This window comes from Lithobates pipiens, unplaced genomic scaffold (genome assembly GCF_037356315.1).
Source record: "Lithobates pipiens isolate NorthernLeopardFrog02 unplaced genomic scaffold, aLitPip1_a1.2 Scaffold_13, whole genome shotgun sequence".
NCBI lineage: Eukaryota > Metazoa > Chordata > Amphibia > Anura > Ranidae > Lithobates > Lithobates pipiens.
The window spans coordinates 437936344-437961429 of NW_027507718.1; the positions used below are offsets into that span (position 1 = coordinate 437936344).

The window sequence follows — 25086 nt, forward strand, 5'->3', positions numbered from 1 at the left end:
TTTTCTTTCCCTGCTGGAGCAACTGCTCTTGCAGAGTGCACAGTCTAGTTGCTTTTAGTAAATCAACCCCATGGTACTCTGGCCAATGAAACGAATAAACTCCACATGCTAAACGTGGCAAAAATGCGGTACCAGGGTTTTTTTACCTCTTCCTGTTCCAACGTGACTGGGCACCAGTGCACAAAGCAAGGTCCATAAAGACATGGATAAACAAGTTTGGGGTGGAGGAACTTGACTGGCCTGCAGAGAGTCCTGACCTCAACCTGATAGAACACCTTTGGGATAAATTAGAGAGGAGACTGTGAGACGGACCTTCTCATCCAACATCAATGCCTGACCACACAAATGCTCCTCTGGAAGAATGGTCAAGAATTCCCATAGACACACTCCTAAACCTTGTGGACAGCCTTCCCAGAAGAGTTGAAGCTGTTATAGCTGTAATGGGTGGAACAACTCAATATTGAACCCTACAGACTAAGACAAAGGATGTATCTGGACCCGTGTAGGATCTATAGACAGCAGGGTGAGTACAGATTTGCATTTGTTTATGTCAGGCTACCTCCAATCCATCACATTTAGGTCAAGATACAGAAAATGACACAGTTCTTTAAGCACTTTGTGCAAAACGTCGTACCAGTACATCGGTACTTTGGCACTAAATACCGGTGTTATGGCAGCAGCTAGCTGCCATCACCTTGGTATTTTTGGGAACGCCATGCGTATCTCTTTAAGATAAAAGTGGTCTCTCTTTAAGATAAAAGCGGTCATCTCCGCTGCTTACTGGACCCGCAGGTAGCGGTGGAGATGATATTGTCCTCTCCTGTGAATGCCTGGCTGCCAACTGAGGGGAAGATGGTCCCCCTTCGGCTCCATGGCTCCTCTATAACTCAAAACTGGTAGCCTGTAGAAATTTTTAAACATCGCCTATGGAGATTTTTAAGGGTAAAAGTTTGTCGCCATTCCATGAGCGGGTGCAATTTTGAAGCGCGACATGTTGGGTATCATTTTACTCTGTATAACATTATCTTTCAAAATCTAAAAAAAAATTGGGCTAACTTTTTTTTTCATTCAAAGGTGTATTTTTTTTCCAAAAAAAAAGCGCTTGTAAGACCACTGCACAAATACAGTGTGACAGAAAGTATTGCAACGACCGCCATTTTATTCTCTAGGGTGTTAGAAAAAAAAAATATAATGTTTGGGGTTCTAAGTAATTTTCTAGCAGAAAAAAATGATTTTAACTTGTAAACAACAAGTGTAAAGAAAAAAAAAAGGCTCGGTCCTTAAGTGGTTAAATCATTTTTTCAGGTCTGTATGGACTTGGAGGTAAGTGGATGTAAGTGGATGTAAACGGACGTGCATATGGTGGACCTGATTGAAAAGAGGCTATACTGTTTTTTTGTACTTTCCATAGAGTTGTCATTTAATGTTTGCCTGCAGAAATGTTGTGTTGTGTTCACTGCAATAATACCAACCCTTCCCTTCTCTTTATAGATGAGTCAACCCTGCTTTCTTCCCCACTTGCATTGAGCAATGAATACAGCAGCCTTATCAAGAAATTTGAGCCATTTAATAACATAGATCTGGAGAAGAGAAGACGCCAGCTTGTTAAACATTACCCAATGTGAGATCCCATCACTCTGAATACTCTTTTTTTTTTTTCTCTCTAAAGGTTCTGCGCCTCTCTGAGGCTCCATGCACATGGGAGCGCATAAACGTCCGTTTTTATGGAGTTTGGGCGTTTTTTTTCTTTTAAACAGCACATAGACTCCACTCTATGTTATCCTATGTGTCCATGCACACATGGATGTTTTTGAACGTTCATCAGCAGTGAAGTTTAAGGGCTGTTTTCTGAACGCCATAAAATTGCATTTAGGAGTCGTTTTTCTTACAACAAAAAACAGCAAAAACTCATAAACGCTGATAAACTTCGAGAAACGCTCAAAAACATGGCTCACCAGCATTTTTTTATGTTTTTGATCCATTGAAAAAAATATTAACCTCCCTGGCGGTATGATTAAGTCTGGAATAAGGTGCTGAAAGCGGTACAATTATTTTGCATGGAAATCTGGCTTTTATTTTGTAGTCCTGTAATTCTTAGGAATAACGCTCTTAAATCTGTTCAAACCAGAGTCTAGCGGACATCCCGGGTATGATAAAGTTTATAATATAATAAAGAATAATAAAAATTATTCAATAATGTAATCAAATCCAAAAAAAAATGAAAAAGGGACATGTTTTGGTTGCTATGGACAATCTCCAAATTCCAAGCAGTAAAAAACAGTATTTATAATATAAAAGTGCATGCAGGGCACTGCACAAACCACTAGGGACAAAGGGGGTGTGTATTTTTTACTACAGCACTGTAATCTGTAAGATTACAGTGCTGTGTGTGTTTTGTGTCTTTTTACATTTTTGAATTTGCCGCCGTTCTCCGCTCCCGTGCGTCGTAACGTCGCAGGGAACGGAGCTCGGCGGCATTCGGCACTGTGAATCGAGCGCAGGACGGCTCGATCACACAGCGCGGGGGACATCGCTGGATCCAGGGGACAAGGTAAGTAACGTTACCTGTGTCCTCCCCTGCATCGAGCGGTGCAAGCCCGAGTCTGGCTCGGGGTTACCGCTATTGTAATTAAAATTCCAACCCGAGCCAGACTCGGGATTACCGCTAAGGAGGTTAACTGCATGTCACTCGCGTACTGTCAAATGACGGCGGGGCGGTGCAGCTCTTGTTCTGGGACGCCGTCATATGACAGCGGCCCAGAGCGGGCACTCTGGCACGCCCGTGGGGGCGCGCAGCGCGGCGGCCGTGCCGCGTTGCTAGGACACAGTGCGACCCCAATCTGTGTAAAGAGCAGCTTCCGCGGCTCTTTAACCATGTGATCAGCTGTGTCCAATCACAGCCGGTCACATGTACACACAGAGATGCCGGTAAGCGGACATGACAGAGTGTGAAGAGAGGAGAGCCAATCAGCGGCATCTTCTTACAGGGGGACATCTAGGGATGTAATCATGGCAGTGATCATCAGTGCCCTGATTACAATAAAGAAATAAAGTGTAAAATACAGTGCCCACTAATGCCAGCATACAGTGCCCACTAAGGCCAGCATACAGTGCCCACCAATGCCAGCATACAGTGACCACCAATTCCAGCATACAGTGCTCACTAGTGGCAGCAATCAGAGGACCTTCACTGCCCACAAGTGCCACAAATCAGTGCCCATTAGCCATGCCAGTCATTGCTGGCAATCAGTGCTGCCCATCAGTGCTGCCCATCAATGCCCATCACTGCTGTCTATCAATGCCCATCAGTGCCACCCATCAATGCCCTATCCATGCCCACCAGTGCTGCCTATCAGTGCCTGCCATTGCCGCCTATCAGTGCCCCCCCAGTGCCGCCTATTAGTGCCCATCAGTGCCGCCTATCAGTGCTTATCAGTGCCACATATCAGTTATCAGTGCCACCTATCAGTGCCCATAAGTGTGGCATATCAGTGCCTCCTCATCGGTGCTGCCTCATCAGTGCCCATAAGTACCACGTCATCAATGCCCACCAGTTCAGCCTATCAATGCCCATCGTGCTGCCTCATCAGCTCACATCAGTGAAGGTGAAAAATTACTTAGTTACAATATGTACTGACAGAAAAAAAGAAAAAAAACTTTTTTCCCATCATTTTTGGTATTTTTTTTTTTGTAAAAAACAAAAAACCCAGCAGTGATTAACCACTTCAATACAGGGCACTTTCACCCCCTTCCTTCCCAGCCCAATTTTCAGCTTTCAGCGCTCTAGCGCTTTCAGTGACAATTGCGCGGTCATGCTACACTGTACCCAAATGAAATTGTTATCATTTTGTTCGCACAAATAGAGCTTTATTTTGGTGGTATTTATTCACGACTCCGTTTTTTTTTTTTGCGATATAAGCGCAAAAAAAGCGGAAATTTGGGAAAAAAACAATATTTTCTTTTTTCTATTTGAAAAGAAATCCAATAAAATCAAATTTTGTCATAAATTTAAGCTAAAATGTATTCTGCTACATGTTTTTGGTAAAAAAAATTCCGTTAAGTGTATAATAATTGGTTTGTGTGATCACGGACATATGTACGCAAATGATCATGTACATATGTGTGCAGGTGATCACGTACATATGTGTGCAGATAATCATTGGGACATGTGATTTTAGTGGGACATATGTGGGGGACATGTTTTTATTATTAGGGACATGTGTTTTTATTATTTGGGGACATGTATGTTTTGGGACATGTGTGTTTTGGGGACATATGTGGGGACTGTGTTTGTACTGTGTGGTGTGTTGTGTGTTGACACTACACTGATGATCAGTGAGTAAAAAGCTGTGAAAAGCAGCCCATACTCACTGATCATCAGCCGGCTGCAGCGATCCGCTCTCCTCTCCTCTGCGATGACTTCCGTGTGAGGAGAGGAGAGCCGATTGCCTAGCAACCGGCTGTTTGTTTACATCACATGACGGCCGTGATTGGACACGGCCGTCATGTGATCAGGAGGGCCAATCACAGAGCCCTCCTGCCGATCTGAGATGTGCCGTGTCCGGGTGACACGAGCACATCGGGATCGCGCCGCTGCGCGGGCGCGCGCGCGATCCCGCTACTCCTGAAGGACGTTCCTGAACGTCCTATCAGGAGCAGGCGGCTCCCACCTGGCCGTATATATACATTGGCCGGGTGGGAAGTGGTTAAATACCACCAAAAGAAAGCTCTATTTGTGTGAAGAAAATGATAAAAAATGTGTTTGAGTACAGTGTAGCATGACCGCGCAATTGTCATTCAAAGTGCTGCAGAGCCGAAATCTGAAAAAATGGCCTGGGCAGGAAGGGGGTGTAAGTGCCTGGTAGGCAAGTGGTTAAAGAGAAAAACGTGGAAAAATGCAAAAAAAACTCGAATAAACGCTATTGCAAAAACATTAAAAAAATGTTGAAAGACTCACTGCAAAGCTACTGGTGTTTTTATACTTACTTTAACGTCCAGTGTACACGGAGCCTTAGGCCGCGTACACACGGGCGGACTGTTCGCCCAACTTTGTCCGCTGAACAGTGTTTGGGCGGACAGTCCGCTCGTGTGTGGGCTTTCAGCGGACAGTTTCAGCGGACAGTTTGACGAACAAGGTTTTTCGGAAATTCCGTAAAACTGTCCGCTGAAACCTTGTTTGAGCGAACAGTCCGCCCGTGTGTAGGCTTGTTCGTCAAACTAAGTTCCGCGCATGCTCAGAAAGGATTTACACGCCGAAAGTTATAATGCAGTGTATAGGACGTCGTATTTTTCGTCCCGTCGTACGTGCCGTTCACGTCATCGCGCACGGTTTCAGCAAACTGTTCGTTCGTCGTGTGTGGGCATGTCCGTCCATGCTAATTTTGAGCGGACTGTTTGCCGAAACTGTTTGACGGACAAAGTTGGGCGAACAGTCCCCGCGTGTGTACGCGGCCTTACAGTAATTATGATGGCAATACATCATCAGCAGGTAGGAAACAATCTGATTCTCCTTATTCTTCCACATAAGGCACACATTGGGGTGGATTTACTTAGAGCAAATAGACTGTGCATTTTGGAATTGCAGTTGCATTTGCTCCAGAGCTTAGTAAATGAGAAGCCATGCTGACTTCCATCATCCAATCATGTGCACGCAGAAATGCTGTTTTCTTTATTTTCCTTGCACGTGATTGGGTATTCTTTGTAAAATGAAGCTTCACCTCATTTACTAAGCCTAGGAGTAACTTCACGTGCAACGTGCACAGTCTGTTTCTTTTTAGTAAATGAACCCCAATGATTGCATATGAAAAGATAAAACTACAAGGCTAATCAGTATTCATTTGTATGGAATTATTGCATAATTACTTTTATCCCCCCGGCTGCCTGGACATTCAGTTGCTAAAAGCTTCAAGGGTCACCTCTCCACTGTACAGTAAGTATATCTGCTTCTATAGGTGCACATTAGAGTTCATTCTGCCCGTACACAGGCAGATCAGTCCCTGAAAATGGCAGGTCCTAGGGAATCTACCAGATTTTTTAAAGGCAGCACACTTACACTGTAAGGACCGTAGTATTTTTTATGGTTCAAAGTGGAAGAAAAGCCTAACTATAACTATTATTTAAAAAGTGCCCCTCTTACCACCTATCCTGCCTAACCTAATCTAAAAAAAAGATCTGAATACTTGCCATTCCTAATGTGGTCTGGTCACGTGATCCTGCAGCTCAAGCTTCCCTGTGTCAGTGAGCAGCTGCTGCATGGAGATGAGGGAGTCCCAACAATAGCTGGGCTAAGGGAGCCTGTGGGTCATGTCATGACTCTCGAATTTCACAGTGGTTGTCGAGCGCTCCCTTACACAGAGCTGCGGAATCACATGACCAGACCTGAGTGGATTAAAACTAGGTAGGTACATAGAGTGGAACCTTGGTTTACGAGTAACGCGGTTAATGTGCGTTTTGAAAGACAAGCAACTTTTTTTTTTTTTAATTCTCACTCGGTTTGCAAGTGTTGTCTCACAAAACTAGCAGAATTCAAGCTAATGGGTGGTGCAGTACCGCATTCGGTAGAGGTGCGTGGGCGCCAGGGACACTCGGAAATGACTCGCATCACAAAGCGCCGCTTGACTCACGCATGCACAGTAGGAAACGGGCAAGTGAAGCCTCAAGGCTCCACGGCCAGTTTCCCTTAATTAGAATTGCGGCCCCGATTGGATGGATGGATCGGCCTCGGGGGGGGGGGGGGGCGACATCGTGTGCTCCCTCGACAGGTAAGCTACAGTGTTTGTAGCTGCTGTCTTTAAAAAAAAAAATTGCGGGTGGAACACTGCTTTGAAAAATATATAGTTAGGGGTTTCTTCCACTTTAATTTAAAGCCACCCAACTAAGCTTTCTGTTTAGTTTAGCAAAGTCTTACATCAGCCCTCAAAAATGACACTCGCAAAAAAAATGACACTCGCATTTTGCGAGTGAATTTTGAGGGCTGGCGAGAAGGGCTGCCTGGAAGAGAGGAGAGCCCCCGGCTGGATGATCAGAGCAGGGAACATCACAGCTTTCGTTTCAATAGCTGTGTGTTCCCACACCGCACGCCGTCACATAAGCCCCTCCTCTTTTTCCGGGATTTTGATAGACAGATCACCCGTCCAATCCTAGGACAGGTAACATGTATCAAAGTTCCTCGGACAAGGTTCCCTGCTCTGACCATCCAGTCAGCGGCTCTCCTCTCTTCCCCTCCACAGGTAGGCTGCATATGGTGGACGCAGGCTTCACATGGGACACAGGCTGCACATGGCACATGGCGGACGCAGGCTGCACTTGGCGGACACAGGCAGCACATGGGGGACACAGGCTGCACATGGGGGACACAGGCTGCACATGGGGGACACAGGCTGCACATGGTGGACGCAGGCTGCACATGGCGGACGCAGGCTGCACATGGCGGACGCAGGCTGCACATGGCGGACGCAGGCTGCACATGGGGGACGCAGGCTGCACATGGGGGACGCAGGCTGCACATGGGGGACACAGGCTACACATGGGGGACACAGGCTGCACATGGGGGACACAGGCTGCAAATGGCGGACACAGGCTGCACATGGGGGACACAGTTAATAACAGTTGGATAAAGTTAATATTTTTATAACTTAATTGCATAAATCATTAACGTGTCATTTCATGAGATAATTTAGGGTGGGTTTAGGGGCGGGGCAGGGTAGGGGTTGGGCGGGGCAATTGGTGGCGAGTAACCCTTGAGACCTGACTAGTAGCTCAGGACTACATTGCCTTTTCCTTAGAAAACAGCCACAGCCTGAGTAGAATAGCCTGTATCCTGCCTTTGTGGAAGCTGTAGTCAGAACTATAGTAGTCAGAGGTATAACTCAAGCAGAAGTTAGAATTGGTATTACTAAATAGAGAACTGTTGGGGTACATGCGTATGGCTGTATGAAAATGCGGCCATTACACAGAATCTTGCTGACAAAACCTGGCAGAAAAATCCTGCATAAAAAGTGCTCTGTACACTGTATGTATGCAATAATTACATAATACAGCGCAAATGGTCTTCTGTTGCAAGAACGCAATCTTTTTTTCTGCCAAGACGCAGGTGACTTCAAATGTTTACATGCATCGTAAAATATAGTCCTTACAGATTTTTCTTTTTTTATGGATCATACCAAGTACAAGTTTACTGGTCTTTACGCAGCTATGTGCAAAAGCCAATAGAAAACAGCTGCGTAAAAGGGCTAAACAGATACACGGAACTGTTATAAAAAAAACTTTCTAAAATAAACAGTTGGACTTTTAGCACTTTTTTTTTATTATCCATATAGTATTTATTAATTTCATTTGTTTTTCAGGTTTACATTTTCCATCTGGATGTATTTGTTGGACTATTGTAAAAGTAAAGAATGTGGGATTATCCACCATGTAGATAGTAATAGGATGTATACAACACCACTACTTTTCCTGACGCCTACCGGTAAGTAACCTACATTTTCCATTAATATAGAAAATGAATGCTGGAAATTGGGTTAGATTAGGTTGCAATTTATAAATCTTTTAAATAGTTCTTTAGAGTAAAAATTGGTATACCTTTGTCTGCGCACATAATGAGCAGCTATCACTGTCAGATCACAGAGTGCCTGTGGCTAGATTGAGGCACACGGGAAATGGAAATATTGCTTAAAGCAGCCAGTCGGATTATAGCTGTCAATTTTTATTAAAGATTAAAAATGAAATCATCTAATGGGTTGCTGCATTCGTCATGTCATGATTTTTTCAGTGCTTATCGGGTCACTATGGATTAATGTGTTTGATACTCAGCGATGGCTCCATTTTTAGGAAGTGAAATTCAGCAACAAATTAAACATATCATCGATATACCCCAGCTATAGAATAGTGATATGAAAACTATGCTCCATATCACTTTTTAAAAGAAGCTAGCCTTCTAGGTGTTAGAACTAGTGATTAACTAAGGCTGGCCATACATGGTGGAATTTCGAAAGAATTTTCTTTTGAAAATCAGAAATTTCGTACGTTTTTGTGATCCGATAGTGCCACCTTTGATTTCAAAATTCCAAGCCTTCAATTTCATCTCCTATTGATACAGAAAATAATTTTTGTGGATCGGAATTTTAATTTCCTGCGCATGTGCATTTCTTTTTCAATTACATTTCTTGCGCTACTCTCCCATCATTAATTAGAAAATCGTTAGTTTTTCAAAAAGTTTGCAACGTGCCCAATAATTCAAATTCGATGGGCGCACGAAAATCGGCGGTTGCTGCAGCCCACTAATGGTGCAAAATTCAAACGAAAATTCTTAGATAAGATTTGCGAAAGACTCATGTATGGCCTGTCTAAGGTTTGAGCTGAACCAGTGGGAAACATCCATGTCATACCAGGCTGACGGCCAAATTATGGTCAGTGACATTGTCCAAATTTGGCCATATGGTTACAGTGCATCCGAAAAGTATTCACAGCGCTTCACTTTTTCCACATTTTGTTATGTTACAGCTTTATTCCAAAATGGATTAATTTCACTGTGTGGGACCTTATATAGACAGGTGTGTGCCTTTCCAAATCATGTCCAATCAACTGAATTGACCACAGGTGGACTCCAATCAAGTTGTGGAACCCTCCGGCTGGCTTCACACTGGAACATGCAGTGGCTCACAGCAGGAATCCGGTGCGTCTCCATTCACCGTTTCAAGTCTGTTTTCAGTCTGAATTTTGAGCTGAATTCGGACCTGAAACGGACCAATAGATGCACAGGACTCCTGTGCGAATCACATCTGAGCCGCTGAGGAGATATGTTAACCGTCTCCATAGAGAGCAAGTCACAATCTCCTGCTATGCGAATTGAATGCAGAATAATCTGCATCCAAATTCACAATAGTGTGAACCTCAAGGATGATCAGTGGAAACGGGATGCACCTGAGCTCAATTTTGAGTGTTATGGCAAAGGCTGTGAATACTTATGTACATGGTATTTTTTTCATTTTTTATTTTTAATACATTTGCAAAGATTTCAAACAAACTTCTTTTATGTCATTATGGGGTATTATTTGTAGAATTTTGAGGAAAATAATGAATTGAATCAAGTTTGGAATAAAGCTGTAACATGACAAAAGGTGGAAAAAGTGAAGTACTGTGAATACTTTCTGGATGCACTGTATATGATGTTAACAATGTCCTTAGCATCCCTATCCCTTTATTATATGCATCCACAGAGCGGGGAATTCCCTGGCTGCAGCTGATTGGGGCAGCTTCCCATTGGCTTGGCCTGAACCTTAGCTCATCATTCATTGGTTGTCATTGGTTACTACAAGTTGCATTTTCTTTTTTTTTTTTCCTTTAAAGTATTCTTTATTCATTTTCTTCATAAATACAATCTTTATATCATATTATATCAAAATTTTAAACATATATATAAAAAAAAGAAACCATTAGATCGTCAAGGGTACAGTCAATCCTTCATAATTTTAACAATTATCTGACTTCACAGCATTATTTCCCTTCAAGCAAAAACAAAAAACAAAACAAAACAAAACAAGACAAAAAAAAACAAAAATAATAAAAAAAAAACAAAAAAAAACAAAACACAAACGAAATGTTCCCTCCCTCCGTCCCCCTCTCTCTCCACCTCCCTCCCCCTACATTGAATATCCTATCCTGTCCATCCAAGGCTTCCATATTTTTTCAAATTCCTTCAAGTTTCCTCTTTTTATATACACTGTCCTCTCCTTCCATATTGTTTCTGTTATTATCCTTGTCCAATCTCTTGCCGAAGGGGGGCTCTCTGCCTGCCACCTCTGTGCTATAAGCTTTCTTGCCTGAAACATACACCTCAGTATTGCTTTAGTTGTACAGGATGAGCCCCCTATTCCCTCAGCCAATCCCAGCACACATAGTCTGGGATCTCTCCCTACTCCCACTCCAAACGTTTCATTCAGAGTGTGGATAATTTCTGACCAGTATCCGAATAGTCTGGGACATCTCCAGAACATGTGCGCTAGGTCCCCAGTATCTTGACATCTTGGACACTTATCATCCTCTCTTTTCCCGAAGCCAAACAGTCTCTTGGGGGTATAGTATGATCTATGCAACAGCATCAAGTGAGAAACCTTCTGTGCAGGCGAGATTGAGATAGAATGTCCTGCCTCTAATAACTTCCTCCATTGCTCATCTGAAAATACCCCAAATTCCTCCTCCCATTTCCCTCTACATTTAAGTTTCTCCGGGTTTTCTATATTCCCTTCAGTTATATATGGGTATATTTCTGCTATAGTTCCCCCTGCCTTTTCTTGCGCGTTCAATCTGTCATAAAAAGGGGAGTTATTCCACACTGGGCCTTGTTTATTAAATTGTTTATCCAGCGCATGTCGGATCTGCAAATATTTATAGAATGAATGCTTTGGTATGTCAAACTCCGCCCTCAATGCATTAAATGTTTTCAATATACTTCCTTCGTATAATTGGGCCAGTTTATCAATCCCCTTTATCTCCCATGGTCTATATCTACCAATCAATTCCATTTCTGGCAAGTTTAAATTATTCCATAATGGGGTATGTTTAGTCAGGCCTCCCAGGCCTTTTATTGTCTTTACTGCCTTCCAGACTTTTAAAACCATTTTTATCGTCGGTATCCTATATTGAAATGAGTTTGCCCCCAGAGCTTCCACAATTGTATTGTGAGGGGACTCTGCTATCATCAATGCCTTATTTGTTCCTCCGATCCTACCTTTACTTATCCCCAGATGCTGTAATTGAGCTGCTAAAAAATAGCTCCGTGGATGAGGTACTGCCATTCCTCCTTTCCTAGTTGGTAACTGTAAGGTCTGGAGGCTAATCCTCGACACTCGACCTTTCCATATGAGTTCTCTAAATAATTCTTCTATTTTCTTAAACCACTTTTTATCAACCCATACCGGGGAGTTATGCAGTAAGTACAGCATCTGGGGCAGCCACACCATTTTGATCAGGTTACATCTTCCCGCAACTGATAGTGGGAGCTTCTTCCATATTTCAATCTTAGTTCTAAATTTAGTTATTAGTGGGAGTATATTATCACCAATATATTTTTCAGGGTCTCTTTTAATAAGTATCCCTAAGTATTTTATTTGATCGACCACTTCTATCTGCGGGGCTGCCAGCATGTTTCGATTCACTATTGAATCTACTGGCATTAGGGCTGACTTTTCCCAATTTATAACCAATCCAGTAAGATTACCAAAATCGGCAAGTATAGTCATCCCCTGTCTAAGGGTCTGCTCCGTGTCCCCCAAGAAGAGGAGGATATCGTCTGCGTACAGAGCTATTTTCTCCTCCCTCCTCTTTCTCTGGAAGCCTACCATATTTATATTTGATCGTATTGCGATGGCTAATGGCTCCATAGCAAGAGCGAAAATCAGGGGTGACAGTGGGCACCCCTGTCGTGTTCCCCTCTCCAGAGAAAACCTATCTGAGTACTCATCATTAATCCTTATTCGCGCACTAGGACCATTATATAGGGTTTGTACCCAAGCAATAAACTTGGGGCCAAACCCAAATGTGCCCAGTGTTCGCCATATATATCCCCATTCTAGGCTATCGAAGGCTTTACCCACATCCAGCGCCATAATTGCTCTTTTACCCTCGTTTTCCGTTGGCAACTGTAGATTTAGGTAAAGCCTCCTAACATTCATGCTAGTGGACCTACCGGGGATAAATCCTGTTTGATCGGGATGCACGAGTCTCGAAATAATTTTATTCAGTCTGAGTGCCAACACTTTAGCTAATATTTTAGCGTCAGAACAAAGGAGGGATATAGGTCGATAAGATTTCGTATCCAATGGGTCTTTCCCCTCCTTATGCAAAACAACTATCGTTGCTTCGGTCATTGATTTTGGAAGCTTCCTTTCTTCTTTTGCCCAGTTAAAAACTTTAAGAAGCTCTGGAAGCATTATTTTCCCATAATGTTTGTATATTTCTACTGGTAAACCGTCTGGACCTGGGGATTTCTGGTTAGCCATTTCTGCCACCGCTGATTGAATTTCCTCTAATGTTAATTGGGCTTCCATTACCCCCCTCTCCTCCTCAGTGAGGGACGGAGTTTTAATACTATCAAAAAATATATCCATTTCCCTGTCCTTCGCCGCCCCCCGAGACCTGTACAGTTTCTCATAGTATGTTCTGAAAGTATCTATGATCTCTACGCCCTGTGTTATAATTTCTCCTTCTTCTGTCCTGATCGCAGGGACAGAGGAGGACAGGGAATTGGTGTTTACCAAGTGCGCCAACATTCTCCCAACTCTTTCCCCCTCCCCATAAGCAATCTGGCTCTGAAATAGCCTTTTATTCTCCATTTTCCTCATAATCACCATTTTATATTCCTGTTGTTTTTCTAACCATATATTTTGTTTCTCTGGGGTAGGACTTTCCACATATGCTCTTTCGGCTTCCATTACCTCCTCTCTTACTCTATTCTCCCATTTCTTTGACTTCCCCTTAATTTTCGTGACTTGTTGGATAAGGATTCCCCGAAGATAAGCTTTTAATGCATCCCATATCACCCCTCTTGCTGCAGTATCTTTATTAAACTCCAAAAATTCTTCTAGCCGGGTTAATATCTCTTCTGGATCACCAATTACTTCCAACCATACTGGATTCAACTTCCATACCCTAGGGGTTCTTTTTCCTTCTATATTTATTGATACTGTCAACAAAGAGTGATCAGATACCCCCCTGGGATGATATACTATATCCCTCACTGCTTTGTTTGCTTCTTCATTCCCCAGAACCAAATCTATTCTGGAGAGTGAGGAAAAAGAGCTTGAAAAACATGAATATTGTAACAAGGTTGGATTACGAACCCTCCACATATCAAACAGCCCTCCCTCCTGCAGGAACCGAAACAGCCAGGTCTCATCTGCCTTCTGGGTGTATCTTCCTGGTGGAAACCTGTCCTGGTTTTTACTAACAACCTCATTGAAGTCCCCCACTGCTATAACCGGGGTCCCGGATTTATCCACTATGAACTCCAATAAGCAGTAAAGGACCTCCAACCCAAATGGAGGGGGGATATATATGTTTGCCAGGATATACTCCCGGTTCTCTATTACACAATGCAAAAAAACATATCTCCCCTCTTTGTCTATGCTGATCTGCCGACACAGAAACGCAACTTCTTTCCTTATCAATACAGCCACCCCCCTTGAATAAGAGGTGTGGACTGAGTGGAATTGAAATGGAAACTTCTTACTTCGGAGTTGTAATTTAGTTTCTTCAGTTAAGTGCGTCTCCTGTAGGCAGATCAGCTGGACATCACAACTTTCAAGAATATCAAACACTGCTGCTCGTTTGACAGGTGTACCCATCCCCCGGACATTCCATGATCCAATTTTCAAAACTCTAGTCTGCATTGTTTTGAAAAAAAAAAGAAGAGACGGAGAGGAATATACTCATATATACCAAGAACTACCAAAAGAGAAAGACAAAAAACAAAACGTTTTTTACCAAAGGAAGGAGAAGCCCAGTATACCGAGAAGCATGGGAAGGAGAGAGAGAGAGAGAAAAAAAAAAAAAAAAACCACAAAACAACCCCATAAACATATACATCTTTTTGCATAACACTATGATATCTTGTGCTAAACTGTTCAATAGCCTAAGACCAGTAAATTTCCCCTCTACTAGTGATTTCAATCCGTGTTTTGGTATTAATTTTAATTTTTAAATTACTCTTGTGCACTCAACCCTATTTTCCTTAATCTTATATCCTTTTTCTGTACTCAACCCCTTACCCCACCCCCCCTTATACCATTCTAGGTTACCCCTAGGGGCTTTTCCCGTGACCGTTACATACCATCCTGTGCAATCATACCTCCCCCCACTCCCCACCACCCCCTCCCCACTTACCACCATCCCTTCCCTCCCCCCTTTTCCCCATTTACACAACTTATACATCAACATTATAACACACCTCACCCCTTACACATGTATTGTATGTATTATTTAAATGACGACAGTTATTCAATTTACAACATAACCTCACTCAGCCCCATATACATAAGTGCTGCCCCCCCCCCCCTGCCCAAAAAAAGGGGGGGAGGGGGGAAAAAAGAGAAAAAATATATATATATATATATATATATATATAATAAAAAAACAAAAAACAAAACAAAATGAAAACAAAGGGGAAGGGAGAGAAGGCGGGAGAGAAGACGAGAGGGTGAGGGAAAAAAGTCTCCCTCACCTCCTCCCTATCTGGTCCCCCCTCTCCTCTATCCAAGTTATTACACCAGCCGGTGAGTCAAAAAATAAGGTTTCTCCCGCTGCTATTACACGAAGTCGTGCTGGATACAGCAGAGCATATGTAATATCCAATTTCTGAAGCCTGCGCTTCACCTCTATAAACTCTGCTCTACGTTTTTGCAATTCAGGAGAAAGTTGCAATTTCAATTTCAGTCTTTTTATTTAATTTAAGCCAAGAGTCTCCCAACAGGAGGGAAATTGCAGACTGTTGGGTACCATTGAAACTTGAGCGAAGCGTTGGGGTTGATTTACTAAAACTTGAGAGTGCTAAATCAGGTGCAGCTGTGCATGGTAGCCAATCAGCTTCTAAATTCAGCTTGTTCAATTAAGCTTTGATAAAAAAAACTAGACGCTGATTGGTTTCAATGCAGGGCTGACCAGATTTAGAATTATCTAGTTTTAGTAAATCAGCCCCATTGGGTTTATATAGACAGGAAAAAGAGACAAGCAATCTCAACACGTGAAGTATGAATACCATAAAAAATGGCAGCCATAAAAATAGTGTAAAGTTCAAGATAGAATCAACGTAATATACCGTATATACTCGAGTATAGGCCGACCCGAATATAAGCCGAGGCCCCCAATTTACCCCCAAAAAAACTGGCAAACTTATTGACTCGTGTATAAGCCGAGGGTAAGACATGCCTGTCCATCCCTGTGTGTGTGTCCGTCCATCCCTGTGTGTCCGTCCATCCCTGTGTGTCCGTCCATCCCTGTGTGTGTGTGTCTCCATCCATCCATCCATCCCTGTGTGTGTGTGTGTATCCGTGTGTGTGTGTGTGTGTGTGTGTGTGTGTGTGTGTGTGTGTGTGTGTGTGTGTCCAGCCTACCTGTGTCCTGAGCCTTTGTCCCGAGCCTCCGTCCCGTGCCGAGCCTCCTTGCCTCCGTGCCTCGCCGCCGTGCCTCGCCGCCGTGCCTCGCCGCCGTGCCTTGCCTCCGGTCCCGTCCCGTCCCGTCCCGTGCCGTGCCGTCCTGTGCCTTGCCTCCGTCCCGTGCCCTCTTCGTTCGTCGGCGGCCATTGTAAAATTCAAAAGCTGCGCCGCCGCCTTCGCCTGTGATAGGCGGAACACTGAATTTCCCAGCAGCCTGTGTTCCGCCTATCACAGACGTCGTATCATCCTCGTCCGTAGTACGAGGATGATACGAAGTCCGTGATAGGCGGAACACAGGCTGCTGGGAAATTCAGTGTTCCGCCTATCACAGGCGAAGGGGGAGCCGGAGGCGCGGCTTTTGAATCAGAATGGCCGCTGTCTGTCTGCTCGACACGCTGATCGAGCGGGCAGACAGCGATGACTCGAGTATAAGCCGAGGGGGGCACTTTCAGCCTCAAAAAAGAGGCTGAAAATCTCGGCTTATACTCGAGTATATACGGTATGTTATTGCTGCATGTAAAGGTAGGGGCTGAAAAGATTAGAAAAATAAGATAAGGTAAGTAGTAGTAGAGTAGTAAGTAGAAGGGTTACCAGTTAGTAGGAAAGAAAATGCTGCCGTGGTCTTGCTAGTCCAATTATAAATATTGAATCCAAGGGTTCCACGTTTTGTGGAACTTGCTTTGGTTATTTTGAAGAAGGAACGTGAGTTTTTTGTCAATCATAATCCAATTAAATTTCACTTGTTTTACATACTCAAATTGTACCATCTCCTGGTTCCAACATCTCCCAATTGCAATTCTGGCTGCTAAAATCTTATAAGAAACCAGTCTTTTGGGTGTTTTATTTATCCAGCTTCTGGAATAAAGAAATTGCAAGTGATCCGGAGATGTCCATTCCTGTCACAGAGCCAATTAGATTGCATAATCGAATCCAGAATCTGGGTATCTTGGGGCATTGCCACCACATATGGAACATCGAGGGTTATTTACGAAAGGCAAATCCACTTTGCACTACAAGTACAAACTACAAATGCAAATGCACTAGAAATTGCACTGAAAGTGCACTTGGAAGTGCAGTCGCTGTAAATCTGAGGGGTAGATCTGAAATGAGGGGAAGCTCTGCTGATTTTATTATCCAATCATATGCAAGCTAAAATGCTGTTTTTTATTTTCCTTGCATGTCCCCCTCGGATCTACAGCAACTTTACTTCCAAGTGCACTTTCAGTGTAATTTCAACTGTACTTTGCACTTGTAGTATAAAGTGGATTTGCCTTTAGTAAATAAGTAAATTAGTAAATAAAATAACCCCCATAGTTCCTATTAGTCCACAATTTCTAAAACAGAAGAGTAGTGCAACTATGGTTTGACCACCATTGTAGGGACTGTGTACTAATGTAGTGATGTTTTATAATTGGATTCTACTAGGGTTGTGTTGATAGAAATTTTAGATAAATTGTTAGCTATGTCCCGCCTTTCCGATATATCCCAATGTAATATTAACCACTTCAATACCCGGCCATAGTCATATGACGGCCACAGTTGGGATCTCCCATCCTGGGTGGACGTCATATGGGGCCCGCAGCGCGGCGATCGTGGATTAGGTGTGTCCCTCGGACAGAGCCCATCCCCGATCTGTATGGTTTCCATCCTCATCCACACCCCCCGATATATGTGACTGGCCATGTCCAATCACAGCCGGTCACATGTATTGCGCCGTTACAGCGCTCGTGCACGCGCCTAGGGCACGTGCAGAGCGGGCGATCGGGGATGCGGCTTGTCACCCTGACACAGCCCAACCCCGATCGCAGTAAAGAGCCAATGAAATTGGCTCTTTACTACCTGAACGGCTGTGTCCAAACACAGCTGGTCACAGAATGTAAACAACCCACTGTAACGAGACGTTACCGGGTTCTCCTCCTCACACACTGATCGTGTGTGAGGAGGAGATCGAGTGACATCTCGTTACCGCCCAGTATACACCAATCACACACTGATTACCCCCCCCCCAATAAAGAGGACCTGTCACCGCCCATCAAAGTACCTGTCATCACCCATCACAGCCCATCTGAGTACCCGAGTACCTGTCAGCCCATCTGAGTACCCGAGTACCTGAGTACCTGTCCCAGCCCATCTGAGTACCCGAGTACCTGTCCCAGCCCATCTGAGTACCCGAGTACCTGAGTACTTGTCAGCCCACCTGAGTACCCGAGTACCTGTCCCAGCCCATCTGAGTACCTGAGTACCTGTCAGCCCATCTGATTACCTGAGTACCTGTCAGCCCATCTGATTACCCGAGTACCTGTCAGCCCATATGAGTACCCGAGTACCTGTCACAGTCCATCTGAGTACCTGAGCACCTGTCAGCCCATCTGAGTACCTGAGTACCTGTCACAGCCCATCTGAGTACCCAAGTACCTGAGTACCTGTCACAGCCTACCTGAGTACCTGTCACAGCCCATCTGAGTACCTGAGTACCTGTCACAGTTCATCTGAGTACCTGTCACAGTCTATCTGAGTACCTGTCACAGTTCATCTGAGTACCCGAATGCCTGTTACCAGCCCGGCCCGTCGGAGTACCCGAGTAACTGTCACCAGCCTGTTGGAGTACCCGGGTACCTGTCACCAGCCCGTCGGAGTACCCGAGTACCTGTCACCAGCCCGTCGGAGTACCCGAGTACCTGTCACCGCCCATCAAAGTACCTGTCACCACCCATCAAAGTACCTGTCATCACCCATCACAGCCCATCTGAGTACCCGAGTACCTGTCAGCCCATCTGAGTACCCGAGTACCTGTCCCAGCCCATCTGAGTACCTGAGTACCTGTCAGCCCATCTGATTACCTGAGTACCTGTCAGCCCATCTGATTACCCGAGTACCTGTCAGCCCATCTGATTACCCGAGTACCTGAGTACCTGTCAGCCCATCTGAGTACCCGAGTACCTGTCACAGTCCATCTGAGTACCTGAGCACCTGTCAGCCCATCTGAGTACCCGAGTACCTGAGCACCTGTCAGCCCATCTGAGTACCTGAGTGCCTGTCACAGCCCATCTGAGTACCCAAGTACCTGAGTACCTGTCACAGCCTACCTGAGTACCTGTCACAGTTCATCTGAGTACCTGAGTACCTGTCACAGTTCATCTGAGTACCTGTCACAGTCTATCTGAGTACCTGTCACAGTTCATCTGAGTACCCGAATGCCTGTCACCAGCCCGTCGGAGTACCCGGGTACCTGTCACCAGCCTGTTGGAGTACACGGGTACCTGTCACCAGCCCGTCAGAGTACCCGAGTACCTGTCACCAGCCTGCCAGAGTAACGGAGTACCTGTCACCAGCCCGTCGGAGAAACAGAGTACCCGAGTACCTGTCACCAGCCCGTTGGAGTACCCGAGTACCTGTCACCAGCCCGTTGGAGTACCCGAGTACCTGTCACCAGCCCGTCGGAGTACCTGAGTACCTGTCACCAGCCCGTCAGAGTATCAGAGTACCTATTTGCAGCCCATGCCTCATAGAATACACATTGGGGGGTTTGCTTTCCAAAATGGGGTAATTTTGTCTGTAATTCCATTGTTCTGGTGCTCCAGGACCTTCAAAAGTGTAATAGGTAGGAACGAAATGAGATGTGTCATTTATGCTCCTAGAACGCCTGAAGGTACCACTTCCATGTTGGACCTCTGTATATGGCCAGGCTGTGTAAAAGTGTCACACATGTGGTATCGCCATACTCAGGAGCAGTAGCGGAATTTGTTTTGGGGTGTAATGTTTGCTATATACATGCTATGTGTTAGAAATATCTTATAAATGGACAACTTTGTGTAAAAAAAAAAAAAAAAAAAGATTTTAATTTTCTTTCCACGTTTTCTGAAGACTTGTGTAAAAAAATTAACCGTTCAAAAGACTTCTAATGCTTCATAGAATATACTTTGGGGTGTTTGTTTTCCAAAATGGGGTCATTTCGTGGGTAATTCCATTGTCCTGGTGCTCCAGGGCCTTCACAAATGTAATAGGTCGTTAGGAAATTAGAGGTGTCAGTTATGCTCCTAGAACACCTGACGGTGCTCCCTGCATGTTGGGCCTCTGTATGTGGACACGCTGTGTAAAAGTCACACACATGTGGTATCGCCATACTCAGGATGAGTAGCAGAATGTATTTTGGGGTGTAATTTTTGCTATGTACATGCTTTGAGTTAGAAATATCTTATAAATTGACCACTTTGTGTAAAAAAAAAAAAAATATGTTTTCATTTTCTTTCCATGTTTTCCGAAGACTTGTGGAAAAAAATTAACTGTTCAAAAGACTCATTATGCCTCATAGAATATATGTTGGGGTGTCTGCTTTCCAAAATGGGGTAATTTTGTGGGTAATTCTACTGTCCTGGTGCTCCAGGACCTTCACAAATGTAATAGGTCGTTAGGAAATTAGAGGTGTCATTTATGCTCCTAGAACCCCTTACGATGCTCCCTGCATGTTGGGCCTCTCTGTGTGGCCAGCCTGTGTAAAAGTCCCACACATGTGGTATCGTCATACTTTGGAAGAGTTGCAGAATGCATTTTGGGGTGTAATTGGAAGTATGCATATGCTGTGTATGAGAAATAACTTGTTATTATGACAAGTTTGTAAAAAACAAAAACAAAAAAAAATTTCCCAAGAATTGTGGGAAAAAATTACAACTTCTAAAACTCACCATGCCTCTTACTAAATACCTTGGACTGTCTACTTTTCAAAAGGGGGTCATTTGGGGGGTACTTTCCTGACATTTCAGAGCATCAAGAAATGAGATCGTCTGTACATCAGGTGTGATCAGATGTGATCAATTTTCAATGATTTGCACCATAGCTTGTAGACTCTATAACTTTCAAAGAGACTAAATAATATAATATTTTTGGGACCATTGTCATTTTTACAGCGATCAGTGCTATAAAATTGCATTGATTACTGTAAAAATGTCACTGGCGGTGAAGGGATTAACCACTAGGGGCAGTGAAGGGTTTAAGTGTGTCCTAGTGTGTGTTCTAACTGAAGGGGGGAGGGCTGTGTAGGGGAGATGACAGATCGCTGTTCATACTCAGTATGAACAGACGATCTATCAGTTCTCCCCTCAGAGAACTGGAAACTGTGTTTTTACACACACATATCCCGGTTCTCGGTGTGCCCCGATCAATTGGCATTGGCTTTGTGGGCAAGCAGGGGGAGGCCCCCTAGTGGCCATCTATGTTACTGACGTAACATGACGACGATTCACGCAGCCGAGCCATGTTGCCGCAGTACAACTGCGGTGGCTGGTTGGCATGCGGTTAAGCTATACTCTAGAAAAAGTCCTCCCTTGCATTGGGGTTGCTCCTACACTGTAAAGGTTAACCAATTATTTTTTCTAGTGGATTGTAAGAATGCTTTTAATTACCTGATTTTCTGCTCCGCTGGAAAATGGTGCCCCCCTCTGCTCTGGCAGTGACCAGTCCCCGACTGTGCTCATGTCTAATGCAGGTCTATGGACCTTACATTGGTCTTGATGACACCAGAGAACCTTAGACCTCCATAGAGCAGGGGAAAAGATCCTGCCAGAACTGGTCTAGCATTGAAGAGGAGCCTCATGGTCCCTAACGCTCACACTGAAGCGACCCTCTTCCAAGTGGTCCCGGGCATTTGCAGACACAGTTTGGAGCACTCACACTACAAAAATTAACAGGATCAAGGGGGTGAATGGTGTCCTGGCACCCTAAAATATAAGGTCCCTATCTATGCATGGGCCAATATAGACAGGAGCCGATTAACTTACCAATATGTCTTTGGAGGGTGAGAGGAAACCCACACAGGGCCAGGGAGAACAGTCAAACTCCATGCAAGTAGAGTCTTGGCTGGGATTTAAACTGATGACCACAGTGCTACAAGCCAAGAGTACTAACAAGTAAGCCATTGTGCTTTACTACAACCTATGATCTTACCTGGCAGTGCAAAAATAATGTGCTGTAGTGATCCAGATCTCACATAATGGGTGAGTATTAGCTAGTTAACATGTAATTCCACTTATGCCGCGTACACACGATTGGAATTCCGGACAGAAAAAGACAGATGAGAGCTTTTCATCGGAAAATGCGACCGTGTGTATGCTCCATCGGAATTTAGCTGTCCGAATTTCCACCAGCCAAAAATTGATAGCATGCTCTCAATTTTCCCGATCGGAAAAACTTTCTATTGGTAATTCTGATCGTGTGTATGCAATTCCTTCACGCCAAAAATCACGCATGCTCAGATTCACCTTCGAGACAGAAGCTATTGGCTACTGGCTATTGAACTTCCTTTTTCTAGTTCCGTCGTACGTGTTGTACGTCACTGCGTTATAAACGATTGGAATTTGATGTGACCGTGTGTATGCAAGACAGCTTGAGTCGAATTCCATCGGAATTCCGTCGGGAAAACCATCAGAGCTTTTTCCGACGAGAATTCCAAACGTGTGTACGCGGCACAAGAAAAAAAACAAAAAGAAACTCAAGCTAACTGAAAAACAGACAACATATACTTATGTGATTTTATATCTGTGTTATTCTGTTAACAGGCCAGATCCACGCTCAGATGCAGCTAAAGAATGAAATTGATGTTGCAATATTATCCCGTTTTATTCTCCCGTTGCATCAATGGGTGCGTCTCGATGTCACAATACACGGCAGAATGGTGAGATTGCACTGATATTCCTTTCCTGCTGAAGAAGAGGCCTGCAAAGTTGCATGAATGGTTTAATCTGGGTTGCCGTTATAATCTGTTATTTATTAAATCTGAGTGCCCCCCCCCCCCCCCCAAGCTAGACATAAAAATAATTAGCACATGCTATAAATTCCATACAGTACACATACAGTAATAAGATACAGAAAAGCGTCTTGGAACTGGAGATGATAGGAGATGGTTACAGAGCAATAGCTACCTACAGCGACTTTTCAAACTGTGTAATGAGAACGTGTTATTTATTATTGGCCTTGGAGTTATTGCTTTGAAATTTTTTTTTTGGTTGAATAATGATTTGATTTGGTAAATCCTCTATATTTTTGGATGCATAAAATGTGCTTTTTGGTTAAGTTCTATTGACAGATAGAATTTTTTTTTTTAATGCACAATAAAAAAAATTGTGGAGAATAATACTTGGCTATGTGTTTTACTTCAGATGACAGTTTGGGAGTAGGCTGTTACATTTTAAACTAGAAAAGCTACAATTTCTGGGGAAATTGTGTGAAGTGTACTTGCCTCCACCTACTGGAGTGGGCGGAGTAACTGGGGGGGGGGGGGGGTCAGAATGCTTTGGCTGATCATGTGGTGGTCATAATGGTTTGGCTGATCATGGGGTTGTCAGCTTTTGTCACCTCCCACTCTAGTTTTGAACATTTTGCCATTTATTCCTATGGGACAAATTTCTCAGCAAAAACGAGCAAATTGTAGCCTCAGTTTCCTGTTCTTGGCTGACAGGAGTGGCACCCGGTGTGGTCTTCTGCTGCTGTAGCTCATCTGCTTTAAATAGGAGGTCCAGCTAAATAAAAAATGTAAAAGCCAGCAGCTACAAATACTGTAGCTGCTGACTTTTAATATTAGGGCACTTACCTTTCCAGGGAGCCCGCAATGTCGGCACCCAGCCGATCATTGAATCGACTCCCTGGTGCTGCTGCCTTTTCCGTTAAGCGAACCAGCCAGTAAAGCCTTTCGGCTTCACTCCTGGTTCTATACTGCACATGCGCGAAGCTCGCTACACTTTCTAATTGGCCCAGCGGCGGGGGAAGAAGGAGGGGGCTGAAACTCCAGGAGATCGGGCCGCGGCCCATCTTCCAGAAGTGGGGAAGGGGACCTGACATATACAGGGGCCCCGTTCTCCCCTCCCACCTAAAAGGTGCCAAATTTGACACGGGGGGATGGGGAGGAAGCATATAAGTGGAAGTTCCACTTTTGAGTGGAACTCCACTTTAAGGTTTGATGAGGTATGTGTTCAGAGATGGTTTTCTACATACCTCAGTTGTAACGTGTGGTTAATTGCGTTACTGTTTCCTTTCTATCATCTCAAACCCGTTTATCCATTCTCCTCTGACATCAACAAGACATTTTCATCCACACAACTTCCGCTCACTGGATATTTTCTCTTTTTCACACCATTCTCTGTAAACACTAGAGATGGTTGTGTGTGAAAATCCCAGTAGATCAGCAGTTTTTGAAATACTCAGACCAGCCCCGTCTGGCACCAACAACCATTCCACGTTCGAAGTCACTTAAATCCCCTTCCCCAATTTGATGCTCAGTTTGAACTTCAGCAAGTCGTCTTCATCACATCTAGATACCTAAAGGCATTGAGTTTCTGCCATGTGATTGGCTGATTAGCAATTTGTGTTGCCAAATAATTGAACAGGTGTACCTAATAAAGTGGCCGGTGAGTGTAATTTTGAGGAGGTTACAAATGGCAACCTTCATATGTCTCAGTGCAGGTTTCAATACAACAAAGTGACTATATATTGTAGAATGTTTTCCTGTGAAGGGTAGAAGAACCAATTGAAACACATGGCGGTCCTTACCTTTAACAATATACTGTGTACTTAATTCATTAACCTATAATCCATATTTAAATTGCATCCTTTTTTGTGTTTTAGATAATATTACATACTTTTGTGGGGCGAGAATTAGAAAGTTATGGATCTCAAACTTATAGGTAAGTAAATAACAGAAAAAAAAGTTAAAGCATATATATCCAAAACATTTTATTTTGAGTTTTGAATGGCGTCAGGAAGAATTAGAAACCTGTACTGTTTATTTTGCTGTCTGTGCTTTCACTTTTACCAAGACAAAAGATGATGGGAAATTCAAAATCTTACAGTTGTCACTGAAACATAAGATAAGGGGAAATCTTCCTTTGGGAACTGACAGGATGTTTAATTCTTTCCCTTTCTATCCTAAAATAAATACATTTTTCTGACT

General features: G+C 43.8%; 1 protein-coding gene across 1 annotated transcript in view; it reads left to right on the forward strand.

The window, feature by feature from the left end:
- Window positions 1-25086, forward strand: part of SEL1L3 (SEL1L family member 3) — a 130282-nt gene that overhangs the window by 31147 nt on the left and 74049 nt on the right. The window contains exons 3-6 of the mRNA XM_077477681.1: window positions 1492-1621; window positions 8346-8467; window positions 22700-22815; window positions 24762-24820. Coding sequence (XP_077333807.1) covers window positions 1492-1621; window positions 8346-8467; window positions 22700-22815; window positions 24762-24820 — 427 coding nt within the window. The remainder of the gene's footprint in view (window positions 1-1491; window positions 1622-8345; window positions 8468-22699; window positions 22816-24761; window positions 24821-25086) is intronic.